Genomic DNA, 19648 nt, shown 5'->3' on the forward strand with positions numbered 1-19648 from the left:
CAGAGCAGAATGTTAAGCCCAGGCAGGCAGGCTCCACCCGCACGTAATCACCACCTGTTTATCACACGGGAGGCGTCATGGTCGCTTCAGCATCTCAGGGTACTGGGTGAGGCCACGGAAAAGCTAGGCCTGGAACTACACCTGTAACGCACACGAAGCGTGAGGGCCCAGAACATTCCTGTTTTAAGATCCGTGACGACCTTTGCACTGGTTACAGCGCCTTCTATTCCCTGCACATCTGGAAGTCACCAGCCCGGGACCCAAGCGGGAGCCCCCTATAAGGGAGGCCCTTAGGGCTCTCAAATTTTATGGGGCAGAAGCACAGGTGACCCTTTAGCCCCCCGGCTTCTCCCCGGTGACTCTCAGTACAGTTTTTAGGAGGAGGTGGTCGTCTGAGAGACAGCAGCCTCTGGAGCCAGGGGACTCTGCACACCTCCCTTCCGGGGCCCGGCTTCATGCCCCGAGGGCTGCACATTTCCCTTGGAGAACTTTCTCTGGCTGCGGTGAGATGGGGGCACTCGGAGAGCAGCTGCAGCTGTGCCAAAGGAGCCTCGTGCCTGCGGCCCGACGCACAAGGGCTGTCAGAGAAGGCCGAGGACAGTCAGAGGTCCTGGGCACGGGCTGTCACGCCGGCGATGCGTCAGCAGTCCCGGGTCTACAGGTGGGTTCCCTCCATAGCTCCGTGTGGAATATTTGTTTGGCAGCCTCTTCTCATGGAAACAACATCAACTCCACTGTTAGGTTTCCAGGCCAGTGAAGCTTATCTGATCAAACAGAGCTCATGGGACCGTGAAACCAGGCAGCAGCAGGATGGTTCCAAGGAAAAGTCCCCGAGTTTAGCTTCAGTCACTCTAGTCCCGTCTCAGAGGGTCCCGGCAGGAGGGGCGGGGGTCTGCCTATGGGGGCCGGAGGAGGCCCCAGAATTCTAGAATCTGAAAATATCTGAGTCATCTTTAGTTCTAACAGCATAGTGTTTGACATATAGTATGCTCAGTAAATTTTTTTTTAATTAAAGAACAGTTCCCCTGCAGTGGAAGTGGTGGCTTAAATCGGGGACGTGTCAAGTTACACCTGTGGGCAGAAAGCATAGTGGGAGGAGGAAGCAGGAATCACGCGGGGTCATAAGTTCAGTGTCCCGTGGAGGAGAGGATGAAATATTGAGGCTGACGACAACATCATTAGGTCCATACATAGCTGCCTGGGTCTGTTAATGGTTTGCCCTAAACACAGATGGGATATTTAATGGGGCTCATGAAATTCTGTCCCATGTGATGTAATTTTATCAGTGACTGGAAGGGAGATAGGTGGCATGTTAATCAATGTGGTGGATGACAGAGAAGTTGGAAGATGGTTAGTATATTCAATGACAGAATTAAGATTCAAGAAGACTACAGGATTGGGGTGACCTGCTTCTGTAGAAATACCTGAGAAAAGACCCTGGGAACTTGAGTGATTGCCAGTTCAGTAGGAGATGAGCTGATGATGAGACAGAACCTCCCCCCCACAGGAACTTGGGATGTTTTCATGGAACCAGAGTGTTTAGGGCGAGAGGCAATTCCCCGGGCACAGCCCTTGAGGCATCGTGTCCTGCTCTGTGTGCTCTGTTCCCACTCACTGACAGACTGTGGTTTAGCTCGAGGGTGTGATGCTGAGTCACGTAAGGACCTTTCGGAGGGATGAGAGAAACTTATCCCAGAAAAGATGAGACATAATGGAGGACATGAAGGCTACTTTCATATATTTGAAAGGCTCGCAAATTTATGCCCTTAAAAATATTGAAGACCCCCAAGGAGCCTCTGTTTGTGTTGGCTACATCGACTGATTTTTCTCATATTAGAAATTAAAGGGCTTCCCTGGTGGCACAGTGGTTAAGAATCCGCCTGCCAATGCAGGGGACACGGGTTCGAGCCCTGGTTCGGGAAGATCCCACATGCCGCGGAGCAACTAAGCCCGTGTGCCACAACTACTGAACCTGCGCTCCTGAGCCTGTAAGCCACAACTACTGAAGCCCGTGTGCCACAACTACTGAAGCCTGCATGCCTAGAGCCTGTGCTCCACAGCAATAGAAGCCACTGCAATGAGAAGCCCTCGCACTGCAACAAAGAACAGCCCCCGCTCACTGCAACTAGAGAAAGCCCGCGCACAGCAACGGAAGACCCAACGCAGCCAATTAAATTAATTAATTAATTAAATTAAAAAAAAAATTAAAACTGTGCATCCTCTCACTGAAACAGAGTATTAACTATCCATCTATTTTACTATTTATTCACTTAAAAATAACAATAGACCTATCTATTCTAACATTTTTTATGAAAAATGCTTTCTGAAACAAAAGCATTCAGTGAGAAGAGTGGCACATTTCTTCAGTGTCTGACATAATAGAAGGCAGCTAGAATCTGATGTCAGTTCCTGCAGTCAATCTGTGGTGAAATCTCGTTTTTGTTGAAGGGTATGAAGAAAATCTGGCCTCACACAGTTCTGTACGCAGAGAAGTGAGGGCCTCACAGAAGGCCTGAAAGCAGGTCCCCGGACCACACTTTGAGAAGTAGTAGTTTAGAAAAATTAGGAGCAGCAGGCTTAAGTTCTAGATAGTATGTCTAACAATGGGACTGGGAAGTTATCCTACCCAGGGCAAAGGTCTCTGTCACGCCATAAGGGATGCATTTGTTTGGTGGGAAATTAGATCAGAGGCCCTTTATGCAATTCTTTCCAATTCTACGATCTGCTGATCTTCTAGCTGAGGAATTGGGTGACTTGTCTGAAATGCATGATTATGTGGGAAGTGAGAGCCCGTCGAAGAGTAGCTAAGACCCCGCCTGCGAGTTCTCCCCTGCCTGCGGGAGCAAGTGTGGGGCTTCGCCACTGTCCAGGCCTGTGTGGCGTGGGGGAGGAGGGGCCCCAAGGCAGGGGCACGCGGGGGTCCGCGGGAGGGTCTGAGGTACTGAAAGCAAAGCTGCAGGGGTGACGGTGGAGGGGGAGGAGCCACAGAAAGGGGCAGGATTTGAGGGTGAGAAGAGCTGGGAGCATCTGTGCGGTCAATGAGATAGAGCTTTCGTTAATTACTGGAGCGTGAAGAGAACGGAGGAGAAAGGGAGGCTCAGAGCTACAGACCCAGGGGGAAGGTTATGAAGGGTTGTAAAAAGGGAGTGGGACCAGGGCTTCCCTGGTGGCGCAGTGGTTGAGAGTTCGCCTGCCGATGCAGGGGACACGGGTTCGTGCCCTGGTCCGGGAAGATCCCACATGCCGCGGAGCGGCTGGGCCCGTGAGTCATGGCCGCTGAGCCTGCGCGTCCGGAGCCTGTGCTCCGCAACGGGAGAGGCCACAACAGTGAGAGGCCCGCGTACCGCAAAAAAAAAAAAAAAAGGGAGTGGGATCAAATGCTCAAAACAGCTTTGGGTTGCTTTGGGTTGCTGGAGGTCAAAGAAGCGCCTGTTGCCATCATCCCCCAAGCCGAGTCTGATTGGCGACGTGTGTCTGGGTCTTGCTCTATGTCCCAGAGGTGGGTCCTGGGATGGCACGGGGGGTGCCTCTCCAGCCGACCCAAACCCCTGACAGCCCTTGGGTGTCTGGACTGGCAGGGACGTACTCTCGGCACACTGAGAACGGACAGAGCAAACAGATGCTTATTAGAGTTAAAACAACTTGGCATGACCTGGAGGTGAGCGGCAGAGGCCAGCAGGTGCGGGGAGAAGGTGTTTGTTAAGTGCCGCAGAGCAGGGCCGGCAAGCAGTGGGCAGCCTCGCCAGGTTTCTGGAAAGCAGCTCCGGAGAATCCTGCCCTTGGATCCCCGGGGGGATTACACGGGGTCTGTTGATTCACATGGAACCAGCAGTCTGCTTTCTCTTGTTTTGCCCCCTGATGAAAGTGCCTTGGAAGTCAGCCGAGCTTTCTGTGCTTGGCTCTACTTTTGGGGGTTTCAGAGGACGCACAAATCCTGGCCAAGGGCACTAGAGGAAGCAGTGCCCCGGGCTTGGCTGCCTGAACTGTCCCACGGGCCTGTTAGGGTCTAAAATGGCCTTGGAGTCCTTGGCCTGCCCAGCGATCTGATCCTTAAGCCCTTTGTCCTGAACAGCGGCATGTACGTTGCCAGCGGTGCAACTGTGAAGCCATCGAAGCTCTTAGCCCTGTCCAGGGGACCCGGTGGAGCCGCTCCTCCCATCTGGAATCAAAACAAAACAGAACCCACAGTCTCTAGGACTCTTTGAACTCGTGGAGGACAGACAGGTATCCCCCAGCAAGAGAAAGGCCTGGACTCTTCTTGTTCCTAGTGCCCCAAGGCTACAAAGGAAATTGTCTCTCAAGTCTGTCAACTCATGGCCCAGGCCCCAAGCAGAGTTTGTGGAAAGCATCTAACCGGGTGAGATTTTTCTTTCTCATCTCTGCAGGCCTCAACAGCATCTCAGAGAAGAGAACTTGTTTCTTCTCTCTGCATTCCCAGTTCTTGGGCCAAACCTTGAAGAGATGCACACCGAAGTGCAGAAAGGGGAGCCAGGGAGTGTCGTAATTCATAGGAGAATTCCTGGAGAGAGAACGTATTTCTGTTCCCCATATCACAGAACTACTCAGGCAAAATTGGCTCTGCCCTTTCCTGGGAAATGATAAAAATTTCTCTCTTTCTTTGACCCTTGTTCCTCAAGTATAAACCCGAGAGAGTATCCCTTTTCAGGTTTGTAAGAGCCTAGTTACTGAATCCTTAGGAATTTCTATCACAACCTCCACAAAATTGCCTTTGGGGAATGGCGATTGTGAAAGCTTTGCTTATTTAATGGCTTCCTTACTTTCCTTACAAGTTGGGCCCTTGAGCAGTATCTTTTGTTGGCATATCTGGTTTAATGCTTTCTGTCCAAATCTGAGTCAAATGACAAGGATTTGGAAAGACAAACCCCATGTAAACAAGCTTAACTTTCGTCAGTAGCTAGAAAGGTGAGTTCAGGTTCTTACCTGGATTAGTTCAGGGGCTATTTTGGCTGTTAGTGTAGGTGGTGGTGGACCAGAAATCTGTAATAACATTGGACTGGTCAGAGCATGAATTTTAATCTAACTGTTCTCATTCTTTCCTTGATCCATCCTAGCAAGACATTACCAAGGTCAGAACCAAGGTAAAGTTTGTGCTTGGGTGGTCTGAACCTGCCCTGGAGGAGGCATTGAAATGAAAAAAAAAAAAAAGAATTTAACTCAAAACACTAACTGAAAATTCCAGGTAACAGTAACCCTTGTACTTCACAACTGTCCAAGTAAGCATCTTTTACTAAAGTGCTATATTTCTTTATACTTCATTATTCTTACAATAATTCAGCTGTGCCACTCCTGAGGGGGTTAAAGTAATCCTTCAATAGAAATGTCACTTAACATTTAGCAATTTGTTTAAACTGCATTAACATGGTATTGATGCAAATAGCATTAGCTTTCAGTCATTTTTAAGGGTACACAATGGGTTATCCTTAATTACACTGTGGGAGAATCAAATACACTTCAGCATTCATTATTCACTGGGCAATTTTTCTGCAGCAAGGCTTTAAAAGGGAGAAGGGAGATGGGAGATTCTGTAAAGAGAGATGCAAAGTCCATTTTCGGGGAAAGGGGACCACATAAAAAGCAGCTGAGGGGGGATTCCCTGGTGGCGCAGCGGTTGAGAGTCTGCCTGCCGATACAGGGGATGCGGGTTCGTGCCCCGGTCCGGGAAGATCCCACATGCCGCGGAGCGGCTGGGCCCGTGAGCTATGGCCGCTGAGCCTGCGCGTCCGGAGCCTGTGCTCCGTAACGGGAGAGGCCACGACAGTGAGAGGCCCGCGTACCGCAAAAAAAAAAAAAAAAAGCAGCTGAGGGAAAGAACCAAGTTTCGTGGAAGGGAAGAGATAAGAGGTCATGGGAAAATATCCGTTTTTCTTAGAATCAAATCTATCTGCCATAACTTTCATTCCCTGTGTCTTCATTCCAGTTATTTGGACACAAACTCAAAATAGCTCTGTTTTCTAATTCTAAAACGAACACAGGCTGACTGTCAAAATGTACACTATGGGTCGTAAGGAATCATCTGCAATCCCTCTATACAGCAGTGGCTGGTTTACAGTGTTGGTATACAGTGTTCTATCCCTTTTTCTATGCACACGTTCTCGTGTGCAAAAACATAATTATAAAACATGAGACTGGTGCCCATCCTGTTTCGTAGCCTGCTTCTTTGACTTAACAACCTGTCACAGACCAATCTTCTGTCAGTAAGTGCACATATCTTAATAGCTGTATAGTAATTTCTTTAACTGTTCTGACAATGGACGATTAAACCGTCTCCATCTGTTTTTCTATCATGAACAACATCTGTGTCCAGGCTTCTTTTGACTTTGGCTGCTAATTACCTTAGGACATATTCCTGTAAGTGCAAATGCTGGTTCTGAATGAACAGATGGATCAGGTTTTGCTTGCACGCCCTATCTACAATCACTTCTAGAATCTTTTTTTTTTTTTTTGGCGGTACGCGGGCCTCTCACTGTTGTGGCCTCTCCCGTTGCGGAGCACAGGCTCCGGACGCGCAGGCTCAGCGGCCACGGCCCAGCCGCTCCGTGGCATGTGGGATCTTCCCGGACCGGGGCACGAACCCGCGTCCCTTGCATCGGCAGGCGGACTCCCAACCACTGCGCCACCAGGGAAACCCTAGAATCTTTTGACTATAGTCATGTATATGAAAGGAAAAAACCACTTCATAAATGCATCAACAGCAACTTGCTTGTCCATCAGCAGAAGAGTTGCTCTCATAATTAACAGAATATTTTCAGCTATTTGAAGAAATTATCTATATATTAAACATTATTTAATATGGTTGGGCTAAAATGTCACAGCGAATATCTGTAGGCAAGCACTAGGAGAGGCATTCATGAAAGTAGACTGGTGGTTGTCCAGGGCTGGGGGAGGGAAGGCTTAGGGGGACACGGTGAGTGACCATCAGTGGGGGTGGGGATTCTTTTTGGGGTGATGAAAATGTTCTAGAACTGACTGTGGTGACAGTCGCACAACCCTGTGAGTATACTGAAAACCATTGAACTGTGCACTTTAAAGGGGTGAATTGTATGGTAGGTGAAAAGTATCTCAATAAGGCTGTTATTTTCAAAGAAACATAGGCATTCAAACACTAGTCTTCACTCTTCTTCATTCCTACAGAAAATCCTTTGAGTAGGCCATACGCATTTTAAAAAGTCTTCTCTTCCTTCCTCCCTCCCCAGTTTGGCTCCTTTCTTAGCAATTAGGGCACAGGCTGCACGGAGCGCTTGCCCTGCATATTTGTCTAGCAGTCTGTGGGGCAGCATGGACGTGGGTGCTGGACCAGGATGAAGAGTGAACACTGATGGGCTGCGAGGCTGCTGCCCAAAGCTCCTGTCCCCAGGCCAGGAATAAGGAAGCTTTGCCAGGCTGGGGGCCACTGCTTCGAGTTGCTTGAGGTTTTCCATAAGCACAGGCCCAACTTTTAACAGGATTTCCAAGCTCCTGGTGTATCCAAATAAATATGCCCCGGGCTTAATTATATGTGTTATGTAAAAACTGACATCTTCTAAGGAGACACCCACTCACTCAGCTACTCAAAAGTCTTTGAAAGAACCAAGATGGTGGGGGAGTGTCTGATATATTTCAGAAATTATTTGTATGGTATTTTTATTTGGGGACTTTATATTATAGCTTCTTCCATTAGTCATTCATCCAGTGTAGTAGTAATACTCCCTATTTCATAGAGTTTTGGGGAAGAGTAAATAAAATAATGCATACAGGGTGCCTGGCACAGGGAGAGAACGGACTGTGTTCTGTTACTGTTGCTTAGCGATCACAGCGGGAATTGGCTGTGTCTAAGACCCTCGAATCTTGTCACCCCACTGATGTCAAGGCAGGTCAGGCCCCTAATTCTGTGCCGTATCGTTAGTGCCTCGGGTGTTCGTTTATGGAAGGGATGTCTCCTGCAAGGGGATTCACGGAGAGCCGGCTGCTGGGGGTGAATCTCGGCTCTGCTGCTTCCCAGCTGTGTGGCTGGGGACCAATTGCCTCACTGACCTACTCCTTGGTTTCCTCCTCAGTACGATGAATTAGTCAAATTAGAAGTAATGTATCTACTTTCTAGGACTGTTCTGAGGATTTAATAGGTTAATATTTGTCAGGTGCTTAGAAGAATGTCTAGCACATTGAAAGTGTTTGGATTTGTTGAATAGAAAGATGACTAGAGAGCTGGGCTGTGACATGGAAGGCGGGGAAGGGGTCGTGTTACAAGACACTGATGTTAGGAAGCTGGAGGTGAGGCTGAAAGAACGAGTCCTGGGCGCTTCCTCCTAGGAGGAAAAAGTGGCACCAGGTGGGAAATATTTGGAAAAAGTAGCTGAGACAACAGGGACGCTCCCGCTGTAGAATTTCCCGCACTCTTGCCAGAAGACCTTTAGAGCTGAGATAGGTGCGCTCATTGCCCAGGAAGCCTGGTGTAGAAGCCTGTGTAAAACGGGTGTTTGGATTATCAGATGGGCTCCTAAGGTCGTATCTGAAGTAATACTGAGATTAATTCCATAAACTGGACTTTGGTAAAACCTAAAACATGGTTTAAGAAATGGATACAAGTGGGCAGACAAAAAGCAATCAGAAAAGGAATAAAAACGTGAGCTATCTGGCTTGTCCTAAAGGGATTCTTTTTGTTTTGTTTGCTTCTAATATTTGAAGACTTGCAGGAGTATTCAGTTTGTCCCTTAAAACAAAACAAAACCCAACAGTGTCTACATAGAAATCTATTATCCCTTCAACTGAACTTTTGGAGAAATGGGGATTTTGCAATGGGAAAGTTTCACATCATATCCTACCTTCCCAAGTACGATTAACAGCAGTCCTATTTTCAAATCTATATTAAGTCCCTTCTACATAGTTTGCATAGCTTTAGCTTGGTCCTGAATTATTACTGGCCTCAGGTTTACCCCTTGAATCCGGGAGGGCATGACACACACCCCTGGCCCAGGTCTCCGGCGCTCTCCCCTCGCCCAGCTTAAAAGGTGGGAGATGGGCTCATACACAGGCATTCAGACAGAGCTACTAACTCTAAAAACCCAGTCTTCCATTCTTCTAGCACATGGCAACACACAGTGACTACCTACTGACCCAGCTCCTGGCTTCTCTGGCCCGCGGGCTGTGGTCTGAGGCTGCTGGTGGTAGAGCCTGCAGATGGGGGCGGCTTTGGCAAGGTGGTATGGGTGCCTTCAACTGCGGTGGTCCCCAGTGCTTGCATCAGGGGGACTGGCTGTGCGGTTGTCCCTGGAGCTGACGGGCTCTGGTAGGCTTTTGTGGTCTCACCTGTAAGAAAGTGGAATTACACTGGGTCTTACAAAACAGACGGTAGGCTCTTCAGGACAGAAATAAATATTTCTTGAACACTAGCTATGAGCAAAGTCCTGTGCTAGCTGCTGTGGAGCAATGTACAATCTGGATGGAGGAATAAGCCAATAAACAAACCAAAGATGAAATAACAAAATACTTAAAAGACAGCTCAAAACAACATTAACATAGACAAGGCCAAACATGATTAACTGTCAGATTAATTTTCCATACACCAGAAGCAATGGTTCATGAACGTATTTTTTTGCTGTTTCAGTTAGTGTTGGCCTGGGGATAGGGCGTACTTTCAGGTCTTTCACCATTTCAGACAATGTGTCTTAGATGTTCTAGTTTACATTTGGTTCATGACTAGCCGACTAACTCCTCTGGACCCCAGTTTCCTCAGCTATAAAATGGGGTATCGGAACTAATTAGATGGTAAGGACCATCTAGATGATTCTTCTGAATTGTGCTCTTCATCCCCATGTGATGATTTAGATTGTTTCCGTAATTTTAAACGAGTCTGAATTTGTTAGGTTGAGGGCATGGGGACAAGGGGCCCACTGGGCCTTGTCGTTGTATTGAGAACCGTGGGTTTGCACCAGAAGGAGACAAAACATGGTCCCCAAAGTGAACGGCACCGCAGCCCTGGGAGGGAACAACAGCCACCAGTCACTTGTGTCTGCTGAACCCATGGCAGGTATGCCAACTTCTACACCTGTGCATCTCTATTAGTTTCCTGGGGATGCTAACAATTACCATGTGCTCAGTGGCTTAAAACAACAGAAATTTATTCTCTCACGGTTCTGGAGGCTGAAAGTTGGAAATCAGTGTCACTGGATTGAGCTCCCTCCAGAGGCTCTAAGGTAGAATCTGCTCCCTGTCTCTTCCATTTCCTGGTGGCTGCTGGCATTCCTTGGCTTGTGGCCCCACCCCTGCAGTCTTCAAGGCGAGCATCTTCAATTCTCCCTCTGCTCCATCTCCATGTGGCCTTCTCCTCTGTGTGTGTCAAATCTCCCTCTGCCTCCCTTTTTTTTTTTTTTGTGGTATGCGGGCTTCTCACTGTTGTGGCCTCTCCCGTTGCGGAGCACAGGCTCCGGATGCACAGGCTCAGCGGCCATGGCTCACGGGCCCAGCTGCTCGGCAGCATGTGGGATCTTCCCGGACCGGGGCATGAACCCGTGTCCCCTGCATTGGCAGGCGGACTCTCAACCACTGCGCCACCAGGGAAGCCCTACCTCCCTCTTTTAAGGATACGTGTGATTGCATTTAGTCTCCTCCACAACCCTGCCCCGAGACAATCCTGGATAACCTCCCCATCTAAAGATTCTTAACTTAATCACACCAGCAAAGCCCCCTTGCCTTCCTCCCCACTCCCATTTTTTGCCATATAAGAAAACATCCACAGGTTCCAGGGATTCGGACATGGATATGTTTTCGGGGGTCGTTTTTCAGCGTATGACAGCATCCCAGCTCTAGCCTTAACTCTGCTTAGGGATGAAGCATCTTTGGTCACAGAACAGCAGGCCGGGGTGGGGGGGTAGCATCTGAGAGAGAAGGAGCTGTACTCTTCATGGGAACCACCAAACCTCCTCTTTGACATTGTACAGCACGCTGGGCAGTGTCAGACCACAGCCCTGTCCAGCCATGTAGACAAATGTGAGGTGGCGCCGGGTGTTTGGACCCACTGCTCAGCACTGGCACCTGCGCATTTCCCCACCCTGACGCTATTACCTCCTGTTGGGAGGGCAGGTCAGCACTCACCGCCCTGGGATTGGGTTGGAGTTCGGCCGTCCTGTCTGCTCTTGCAGGCATTAGCCCGGCAAGGCAGGAAGTGGATCCCTCATTTACCCTGATGTTTGCTAACAGTTGGTTGCCTTTAAAGCCACCTGGAGACTGTGCCAGACAGATTGCTAAAGAGCTGGCAGCGGCCTCGGGGGTTCAGCCAGTCTTCACGCCATCCTTGGGCAAAACTAGTGTGATTTATGACATTTCCATTACTCTAAAGGAATTGAGCTTTCATAACAAGTCCTAGGGAAGTTTCTAATTTCTCTAAAGTACTCTTCTGTTATACCCTCTGGTAAACGCTACCAGGCAGTAATGCCTCTTTAGGGAGATGCAGGCCCAGGTTCATACAGGGAAAAGCCATTTAATAGAATCACTTGTATATTTTATGAAATAGGCTATAATTACTAACTTGGAGAGAAATATATAAATAAACTGACAGTACATTTTACTTGCAAAGTATTAATTAAACCACAAGTAATTAAATTAAAAATAAAACTTCTACTTGGAAATAGTCAATATTTTTGCCACTTTAAACTCATTGGCTACGGGGGATCTGGATTATCTTTTTCTCACACCATTGGCTAATTCTGAGGTTTCTGAACCCCCCAGTTTGCCTTTGCTGGTATTGCTTTGCTAGAGAGCAGATTAAATATCCTGAGGGCAGCCATTTTTGTTACTTGCATAGAACACAGATGTCTTCAAGCACATCGTAAATTCAGCCAGCAGAGCCAAGTCCCTGGTCTTCCACTATCTTCCACACAAGACCTAGACGTTTTTGCCTGCTCTCCTTCACAGGATATAACTGTCTTTAAGAGGGAGACAGAGAAGCTACTCTGCCCCGATGCTTCCAGTTCCTTGCTGAGCATAATGCCTGATGTGACCCAAAGTGAATTCTTCACGGAACCAGGTTCTTTTGGAGCAATTTGAAATAAAACCACCAGAATAGTTTCTTCGTACAACCTCAGATACATGGGAGTTTGGTCTCTTTTCAACGATTTTCATGGGAAACATTTCAAAACTTCCCTTAGACTCTTAACGTATTACTCTTTGGACAAGGTCAAGAACAGCTCCAGACAACCACCTTCTCAACGGCACCGAGAGGGCCTCCCAGCTTCCTACACCCGGTCATCATTAGCATCACAGTGGAGGTGATCCAGGGCCCTATCCACAGAGATTCTGATTCACTGATCTGGGCTGGGCCTTGGAAATCTGATTTGAGAACCACAGCCAGCGCCAGGCTGGCCACTAGGCTTTCTTCAGCTTCCTGAGCCTGGCTCCCTTTGCTGGAAAATGGGGACGGTCAGACCTACTTGGGGGACTGTTGTCACAGGTAGAGATCATGTCTGTAAGGGGGCCACACAGTGCTTAGCCTTCAATAAATGACAGCTGCTGACATCATCGTGATATGCCTCCCCCTCCCCCAGTGGAAAACAGGGCTTTCAGTAGGTGTCAAATGTGAGGTGACTGAAGGAAATTGAAACCAGTTTAGCAGCAACACCTTGGGGTCAGAACGACAGGGAAGGATTTGGCTCTTCCCGTGAGAACTTAGAACTTGCCTCAGGGTTCTACATGAGGGCAGGAAGCTTAATGTTCACTGAGCATCTACTATGCACCTCTTTTACAGAAGCATTCACATATGATATTAATCACAATCCGGAAAGTCAGCCAACTATTCCCATTTTTAAGACAAGGGACAGATTCTCCAAGAGGTCAAGAAACGAGTCTCAGGCCACATGGACAGCAGGTAGCGGAGCCAGAATTTGGACCCACATTTGTTTGATGCCAAGTTCCATACTTTTTCCCACAAAAGGGGAACAAAGTAGAAGTCATGAGTCACTTCAAGATCCCTGAATGGGGTTCCCCTCAGAGGGTGGCCTGAGGTCTCCAGAGTTCTGGTGGAAGTCATCTTACTCCCAAGACAGGGTGAAGGGGTGGCCTTGGAGGGTGTTGGCAGTGAGGGCAGAAGGTCCCTGAACAGTCAAACGTATTACAATAAACTTGGGCTTGATTTTCTTCCAGGGCAAGGGATGACCAAAGGGAGTCAGGAGGGGGTTTTCCTGACACTCTAGCTCAGCAAGGGTAAAGATTTACTTTCCCTTCTCTTGTCGCGGTGCCGGCAATGTGCCTTCTCAGCTTTGGGGGAACTTCTACAAACCGACACTTACCTGTTTTTATTGAGCTCAGAGTAGCTTGAGACTCCAGCCAAATACCAGCTGCCTGTTTAATGGCTGCTAACTGCCTTGGGAACAGCGTTTAAATCTCAGGAATGTGTTTTCTCAGCAGGAGCTGCACATGGCAAAGCAAGATGCATCCTATTTTGTGAGTGAGATAATTTCCCATGAAAGAGGGTTGCTATGCTTTGGGGGGTCGTCCTAACCTGATTTACCTGTTCACTCACATTCTTGGAGAGACCAGGAAGCGTCTTGCAGGGGCATGCTGGGGCCTGAGCAGCTGCTGGCCCTCACATCTTCATTTCTTCTGCTTCCTTCCATTTCTAAAGGAATTTTATCACTGAAGGAAGAGTAGCAACGAAGGGAGCCACCCTTTTATGGTTCTCAGTGGAATTTTTTATTTGAATTGGTGAAACTCACTCCACGGTGGGACTGTCACTTGAAAGAGAGGTTCCTCTAATCTTGAAGCTGGATGAGACCCCAGTATCCCTTTTATGTTGGAATCCTTATAGCTGAGCTCAGAGTCTGCCACAGAGCAGGTGCTCACTACATGGTTATTGAATGAGTGAGTGAATGAATGAACTTAATTTTTCAGACTCTGACAGCCATGAATAATCTTGTGATAGGAGGCTGATAGTGATACACGGTGATGGTGTCATCGAAGGTGGAGATGTTTTGGTAGAGGGGACAGATGACAGTAGCAATGCCTGAGGTTCTGGCTATGGCTTTTGCTAATTTTAAATGTACGTAGCAGCATGGGAATTCCCTGGCAGTCCAGTGGTTAGGACTCTGCGCATTCACTGCTGAGGGCCCGGGTTCAATCCCTGGTCGGGGAAGTAAGATCCCACAAGCCGAGCAGCGTGGCCAAAAAATATAAAATAAAATATAAAACAAAACAAAATAAAATAAAATAAATAAAATAAAATAAAAATAAACTACGTGGCAGCAAAGTGTGAGAAGGCGCCCCGTCTCCTCCACACTCCTCCTGGCCGTCAGTGAGTCAGGCCTGCTGGGGTGGGCAGTGCTAAGCTGGACCACGGTGCCTGGGGCAGATAGAGAAGTTTTGAAAACGATCTCTGCTATGGAGGACGTAGAAACCAATGGATTTTTATCAACTAAGTCATCATTTGGCTGTAGTTGTCTTCTCTCCCCTCCACCCACTCTCCCTTCAACTTGACCTGCTTCGAGGGGATGCGATCAGATTTTGAGTGCTGTAGGGGCCGGTCGGAGCGGGGCCCTTGGGCAGGGGCTGAACCTTATCTGAAACGAGGGTGACCTGGCACCCTGCCGCAGGGTCACTATGTAGGACAGGTGTCTGACACAGAGAAAGCACTTGCTGATTGATGGCTACGGTCACAGGAGGTTGTGCAGCACTCTTCCTGTTGTCCAGATTCTGGCTACGACTAAAGTCAGAGGGCCCCCGTCCCCCTTTCTGCATGAGGAGAGGTGCCACTGAACTTCCTATGGGTGGGGCTGTCCCAGCAGAACCTGCACCATCACCAGCCCCACCTGACCCAGGCTCGTCAGCAGAAGGACAGGACCAGAAGAGGGGGAAGGGTCCGAGGCCACCTCTGGGGGAGAGCAGTGTTCAGGCTAAGAGGATATTCCCTTCCTTCTTTCACGCTTTGTCCTCCCCAAGCCAGACGAAGGGGCTTCAAGAGAATCTCTCATCAACACCATGGGGCCTGCGGGGTGTGGGGGGCCCTTGTTTCCCGCTGGCCTTTCTGAGCTGCGGCACCGACAGGCTCACCTGGTGCACTGCAGGAGCGGAGCTCAAAGAGGAAGTCTGGGGGTGTATTCTGGGAGTCGAGAAGTATTCTCCCTCTCATGGGAGAAACAGGGAGTGCTTGGCATGTGGTCCCTGAAGCTGGAGGGCTTCCTTGAATATGGGGTCAGTTCCTGAAGTGGGGGAGGGGTGCTGCTGGAGGGGCTCAGGAGGCCAAAGGTGAGGCGAGATGGGACAAGAAAGGCGACCAAACTCATCCCATCCTAGGTCTCCTCAGGCCCAAAAAGGGAAGAGGAGAACCCCAGCCACACCCGTGACTCTGTGTGAAGGTGCTGCTGCCAGTGGATGGGGCCCCTAACTCAGAGAAAGAGACGGGGCCAGGATACAGCGGAGCAGTGCCCCCGGCTCCAGATACCCACACACAAAACCTGCTGAGAAATCACTGAGAACTTGGACGAGACAACAGAGAGGGCAGGGACACTCTCCCTCCACCAACTGGCCAGCCACTCAAGGAGACCTCTGTCTCCTAGTCATCTTCCCCGGCCCACACCAGAAGAGGACAGGTGACATCTCAGAAATGGTCCACAGGGCACCACCACCCGCTGCCAGCTTGTGGGCGGGGTTACAGAACAGGTGGTTCCTTGCAATAAAACAAACAAACAAACAAAAACAGGTCTAGATTACTGGAATAATTAAGAAGTCGTTAAAGATATAGTTGGAGAGGAACTGGGGTGGAAAAATGAAAAACATTCCCTATTTGAATGCTAAGGCACCTCAAATCAGGATTCTTTGTATACACTGAAATTAGCATAAGAAAACATAGGATAATGGTGTAGAGAGGGGTTTCTGAAGCCAGATTGTCCGGATCTGATTCTAAGCTCTGCTACGTCCTTGCTGTGTGGCAAAGGGCAAGTTACTAAACTTCTCTGGTGCTGCATTTTCCTCAAACTGTAAATTAGGGCTAAGAGCAATACATACCCATGGTATTGTTGGGGTGAATAAATACAATAATCAGATAAAACTCTTGGAACAGTGCCTGGCACACAGCGAAAGCTCAATAAATGCTAGCTTTTATTGCCTATCCTTAAACCATATTCACCTTAAGTACATGAACAAAATCAGCTAGCTCTTCAACTTTCTGGAAGTAATGTTAAATCCCACCATAAAACAACTCACAGCTTCTCTTTGTGTGAGAAATCAAAGCATACCTTCCCCCAGAAAAGACAATAATGCATAGTATAGCTCTTGCTTTCACACGGAAACCTAGAAAAAGGTATTTTCCTGGCCTGAGTTTTACTGTACCCCCTTGGTGAGTCACAGGAAGCTGGGCCGGCACAACCTCACAGGCTGTATTTTTGGCTTTGGGTTGTTGAGATGAACTGCTTGCTGCTGTCACATAAGCCACATCCTCCTCTTTGCTTCCCTCCATTTCATATGTAAGTAGAGACAGTCTTTTCCCTTTCAGCTGCCAGGAAACATTTCCACACAGAATGTCACGTCATCTTCTAAAGTAACTATACAGTAAAATTCAGGGCAACAGTCATTCTGAATGAAAATGACACAAACTCAGAGATAATCTCAGAATTGCAAAACAAAAAATAAAGCCTCACTCTTCAGCACATTGATTTCTGTGCCCATGTTCCTGGCATCTGTTAAAATATTACTGGAGTCAGCGGAGATTGACTGGTTAAGTTGCTAATTTTTATCCTATCTCCTAAAACACAATATTGCCTGTTTACGAAATCAGAAGATTTAAATGAAATCACACGTGGACACTTGCCTGCTTTGGCAGCTGGGCTTTTAGATGATGAATATGTAAGAGATGATGGGTAGGTTACACCCTTTTGGGGTTTACCTTCTGCAAAAAAAAAAAAAAAGGAAAAACACCACAATGATTTATTTCTAGAGCTAGAGGTTTTAGATGGTTGCATTCTGTTAAGTTGACTCCCTCCTGCTGATTTGTTTCTCTTGAGTTCAATGAAATCAGTCAGTCTCCACGCCCCTCTCCCTGCTGAATTGTTGATTACAATGAGAAAGTCAAGTGGCGTTCTGTTTTCCTGTATCACCTATGTTTTATTAATATTAGAAAGGAGGCAGTAAAACCTCCATCAGAATTAACGTGAGCAACCCTTATTTTGCCCATGAAGATGTGAACTGGAGGTAAAGTTTCCATACACGGGACTTTCTGAATGTTGAATCAGGTCAGTAGATGAATGGAAAAACCCTCCCCACGTTCTTTTCCTGGTTGCTGAGAGCTCTGGCCATCGGCTGGCTATACGTGAACAGCAACCTCTCACTTCCACAGACCCCGTGGGACCCATTTGAATTCCACGGCACTAGAGAAACTTGAAAGTAGGTAAATAGAGATCGGCCTTGAAAATGACCATTTGTTGTCCACCCAGGGAGTGAAAGTTTAGATACCAGGCGAGGGAAGGAACGCTAATGGGTATCAGGGAAACCATGGAGGCATAAAGAAGAAAAACGATCAGGGCTGGGGAGGCAAGCCGCAAGCCTGGTGTGGCTGAACATGCCTGAGAAGGCTGCAGTCCGCAGTCCTCCTCTGCCAGGGAGTGCGGCTTGAAATTCCACCAAGGAGTTTCATTCCACACGAAATGGAAAGTGTCACTAGAATGTAGAAGCCCCCCTGAGGCAGGTAATTTGTCTCACTTGGTGGCTGTGAAATCCCCAGGGCCTGGAGCTGTCTGGGATGTAGTAGATGCTCAATAAGAATAACAGAGGAATTATCTTAGTGCTTAGATCTCTGTTAAAATTTAAATGCCCTTGGGAGGGCTCTCACCTGTTTTTCGATATTTACACCTGATAATGAAAGCATTTTAAACTCTCAACCTGAGGGAATATTTTTATAGGATGGGCTAGGGGAGGAGAGGTGAGGAGTGTCAAATGGGAGGTGGGAGGTGGAACACAATCTAGTGCCTGATTTTGCCAAAGGTCCTCCTGGCACAAGGGACTGCAAGAGTCATGAGGCAGACAGAATAACAGGGTCTCAGGAGGGGCTTGGGATTGGGAGCAAGAAAATCTAGGTTTCCCTTTCTGTTTTACCATTCATTAACTGCCTCAATCTCTGAGACTCTGGGTTTTTTTGGGTTTTTTTGTTTTTTAATTCAGAAAATATGTATAATGATGTGGACCAACTTACCATACAAAGTTGTAGGGATCTAAAGAAAAAAAAAAACAGTTAAGTTTTGGAACTATGTTTCACCACAGAGATGCAAAGAAGTTATTCTGGTGTTACCTATAAATGTCACTCCAGGTGGGGAAGAGGCAAATGTTGGGGCTCATGGGAGTTACTTCATCTCACAAAAGCCACCTGGGAGCAGGGCTGGACACCTGCATGTCCTCGCCCTGGGCCAGCCCTGCTCCAGGTGGACAGTGAGTGAGGTTATTTCAGACCCAAGGAGGGCGCCTTGGCTGTGGGCCTCACTTTATCCACAGCGAGCGCTGCAGAGACATCGGCTCCCTCAGTTTCCTGTTCTTCTCGCATCTAAAATCCTATGGTTCTCTCTGTTTCTATTCAGAAGGAAAAGGAGCCTGAGCTCAGTTTTCTGCAGTGTGGATCAGAGGACAAACGGGCAGCATTAGGAGGTCCTTGCTGGACCTTTCCCATCCCTGAACTGTGGAAAGATTGTGCTGAACAAAAACACACCTCCCCTCTCCTGCCCCCTCCCAGCCCACCAAAGTGAATTAATTAAAGACGCATAGCAACATGTGAAAAGTGGAAATAAAAGCCTAGAGAAAAGTCACGGAGGCATCAGAGCCTTCAGAGAAGGACTCTGACACGATCCAGCAAAACTTGTTGGCCAGAAGCCTCTGGACAATGGAGAACCTGCCCTGTCCACCGCCAGCTGAGACCTGTAGCCGGCATTGCACTCTCCTCATTCGTTGGAGACCCCTAGCCATTGCAGAAGCACATGTGTTTATTATCATTGGCAGAAAGTGTTTCTGGTTAAATGTCACTAGGTTGAATGAGAGGACATGGAAGTTGAGATTTATAGGGAATAATCACAGCAGATTGATTTTCATTTAAAAAAATCCAAAACATCTCTACTCTCATGGAATTAATTTTCCTTGTAAACCTCTGCTGGAATTCTTGGATTACAGGCTAGGCAACAAAGATTGAAACCCTCTTATTTCGCCAGGAGCTACTTGGTAAACACCAATGTGGAGATTATATGTCTATGATTGGCATTTGTATTCTAGACCTTAGCATTTTTATATGGCCCCAGTTCTGAATGTTTTGTTACAGGGCAAAGCTTGCGGTACTATGGTTGATAACCTCCCATTATTTGACATAGAAACCAGTGTAATTTGAACCCTAGGTGTGCAGAATTCCGCACATAAGAGGAAACAGGGATTGCTTAAATAGAGAAGAATCTTAAAATGTCTGATAGCAGTCCTATTAAAACTCTGATCAATGGATAGTAGAGGTTGGGACATGGGGTGTCTAAAGGTGCAAAAAAACCCACCCAGATTGGAAGGCCTGATATATTATGAGACATTTCTCTTTTCCTTGCTTTAGTTGGTCTTCTGTAGGCAGTTCTTTCTCAGGAGAGTCACATGGCTCCGGATTTTGTGGGGTTGCCAGAAAGGTTTGCTAGAATGTAGTTTAAAATCCTGCAGT

General features: G+C 47.8%; 1 protein-coding gene across 3 annotated transcripts in view; it reads right to left on the reverse strand.

Moving 5' to 3' along the window:
• VIT (vitrin) overlaps nt 1-19648 on the reverse strand; it is a 125896-nt gene that overhangs the window by 37697 nt on the left and 68551 nt on the right. For 2 of the 3 annotated variants that reach the window (XM_033419291.2, XM_033419289.2), the window contains exon 6: nt 9112-9303. In XM_033419291.2, coding sequence (XP_033275182.1) covers nt 9112-9303 — 192 coding nt within the window. Of the gene's footprint in view, nt 1-9111; nt 9304-16789; nt 16868-19648 lie in introns of all 3 variants that reach the window. The other variant, XM_012531273.3, reaches the window with a different exon arrangement.

Source organism: Orcinus orca, chromosome 13, assembly GCF_937001465.1.
Source record: "Orcinus orca chromosome 13, mOrcOrc1.1, whole genome shotgun sequence".
NCBI classification, from domain to species: domain Eukaryota; kingdom Metazoa; phylum Chordata; class Mammalia; order Artiodactyla; family Delphinidae; genus Orcinus; species Orcinus orca.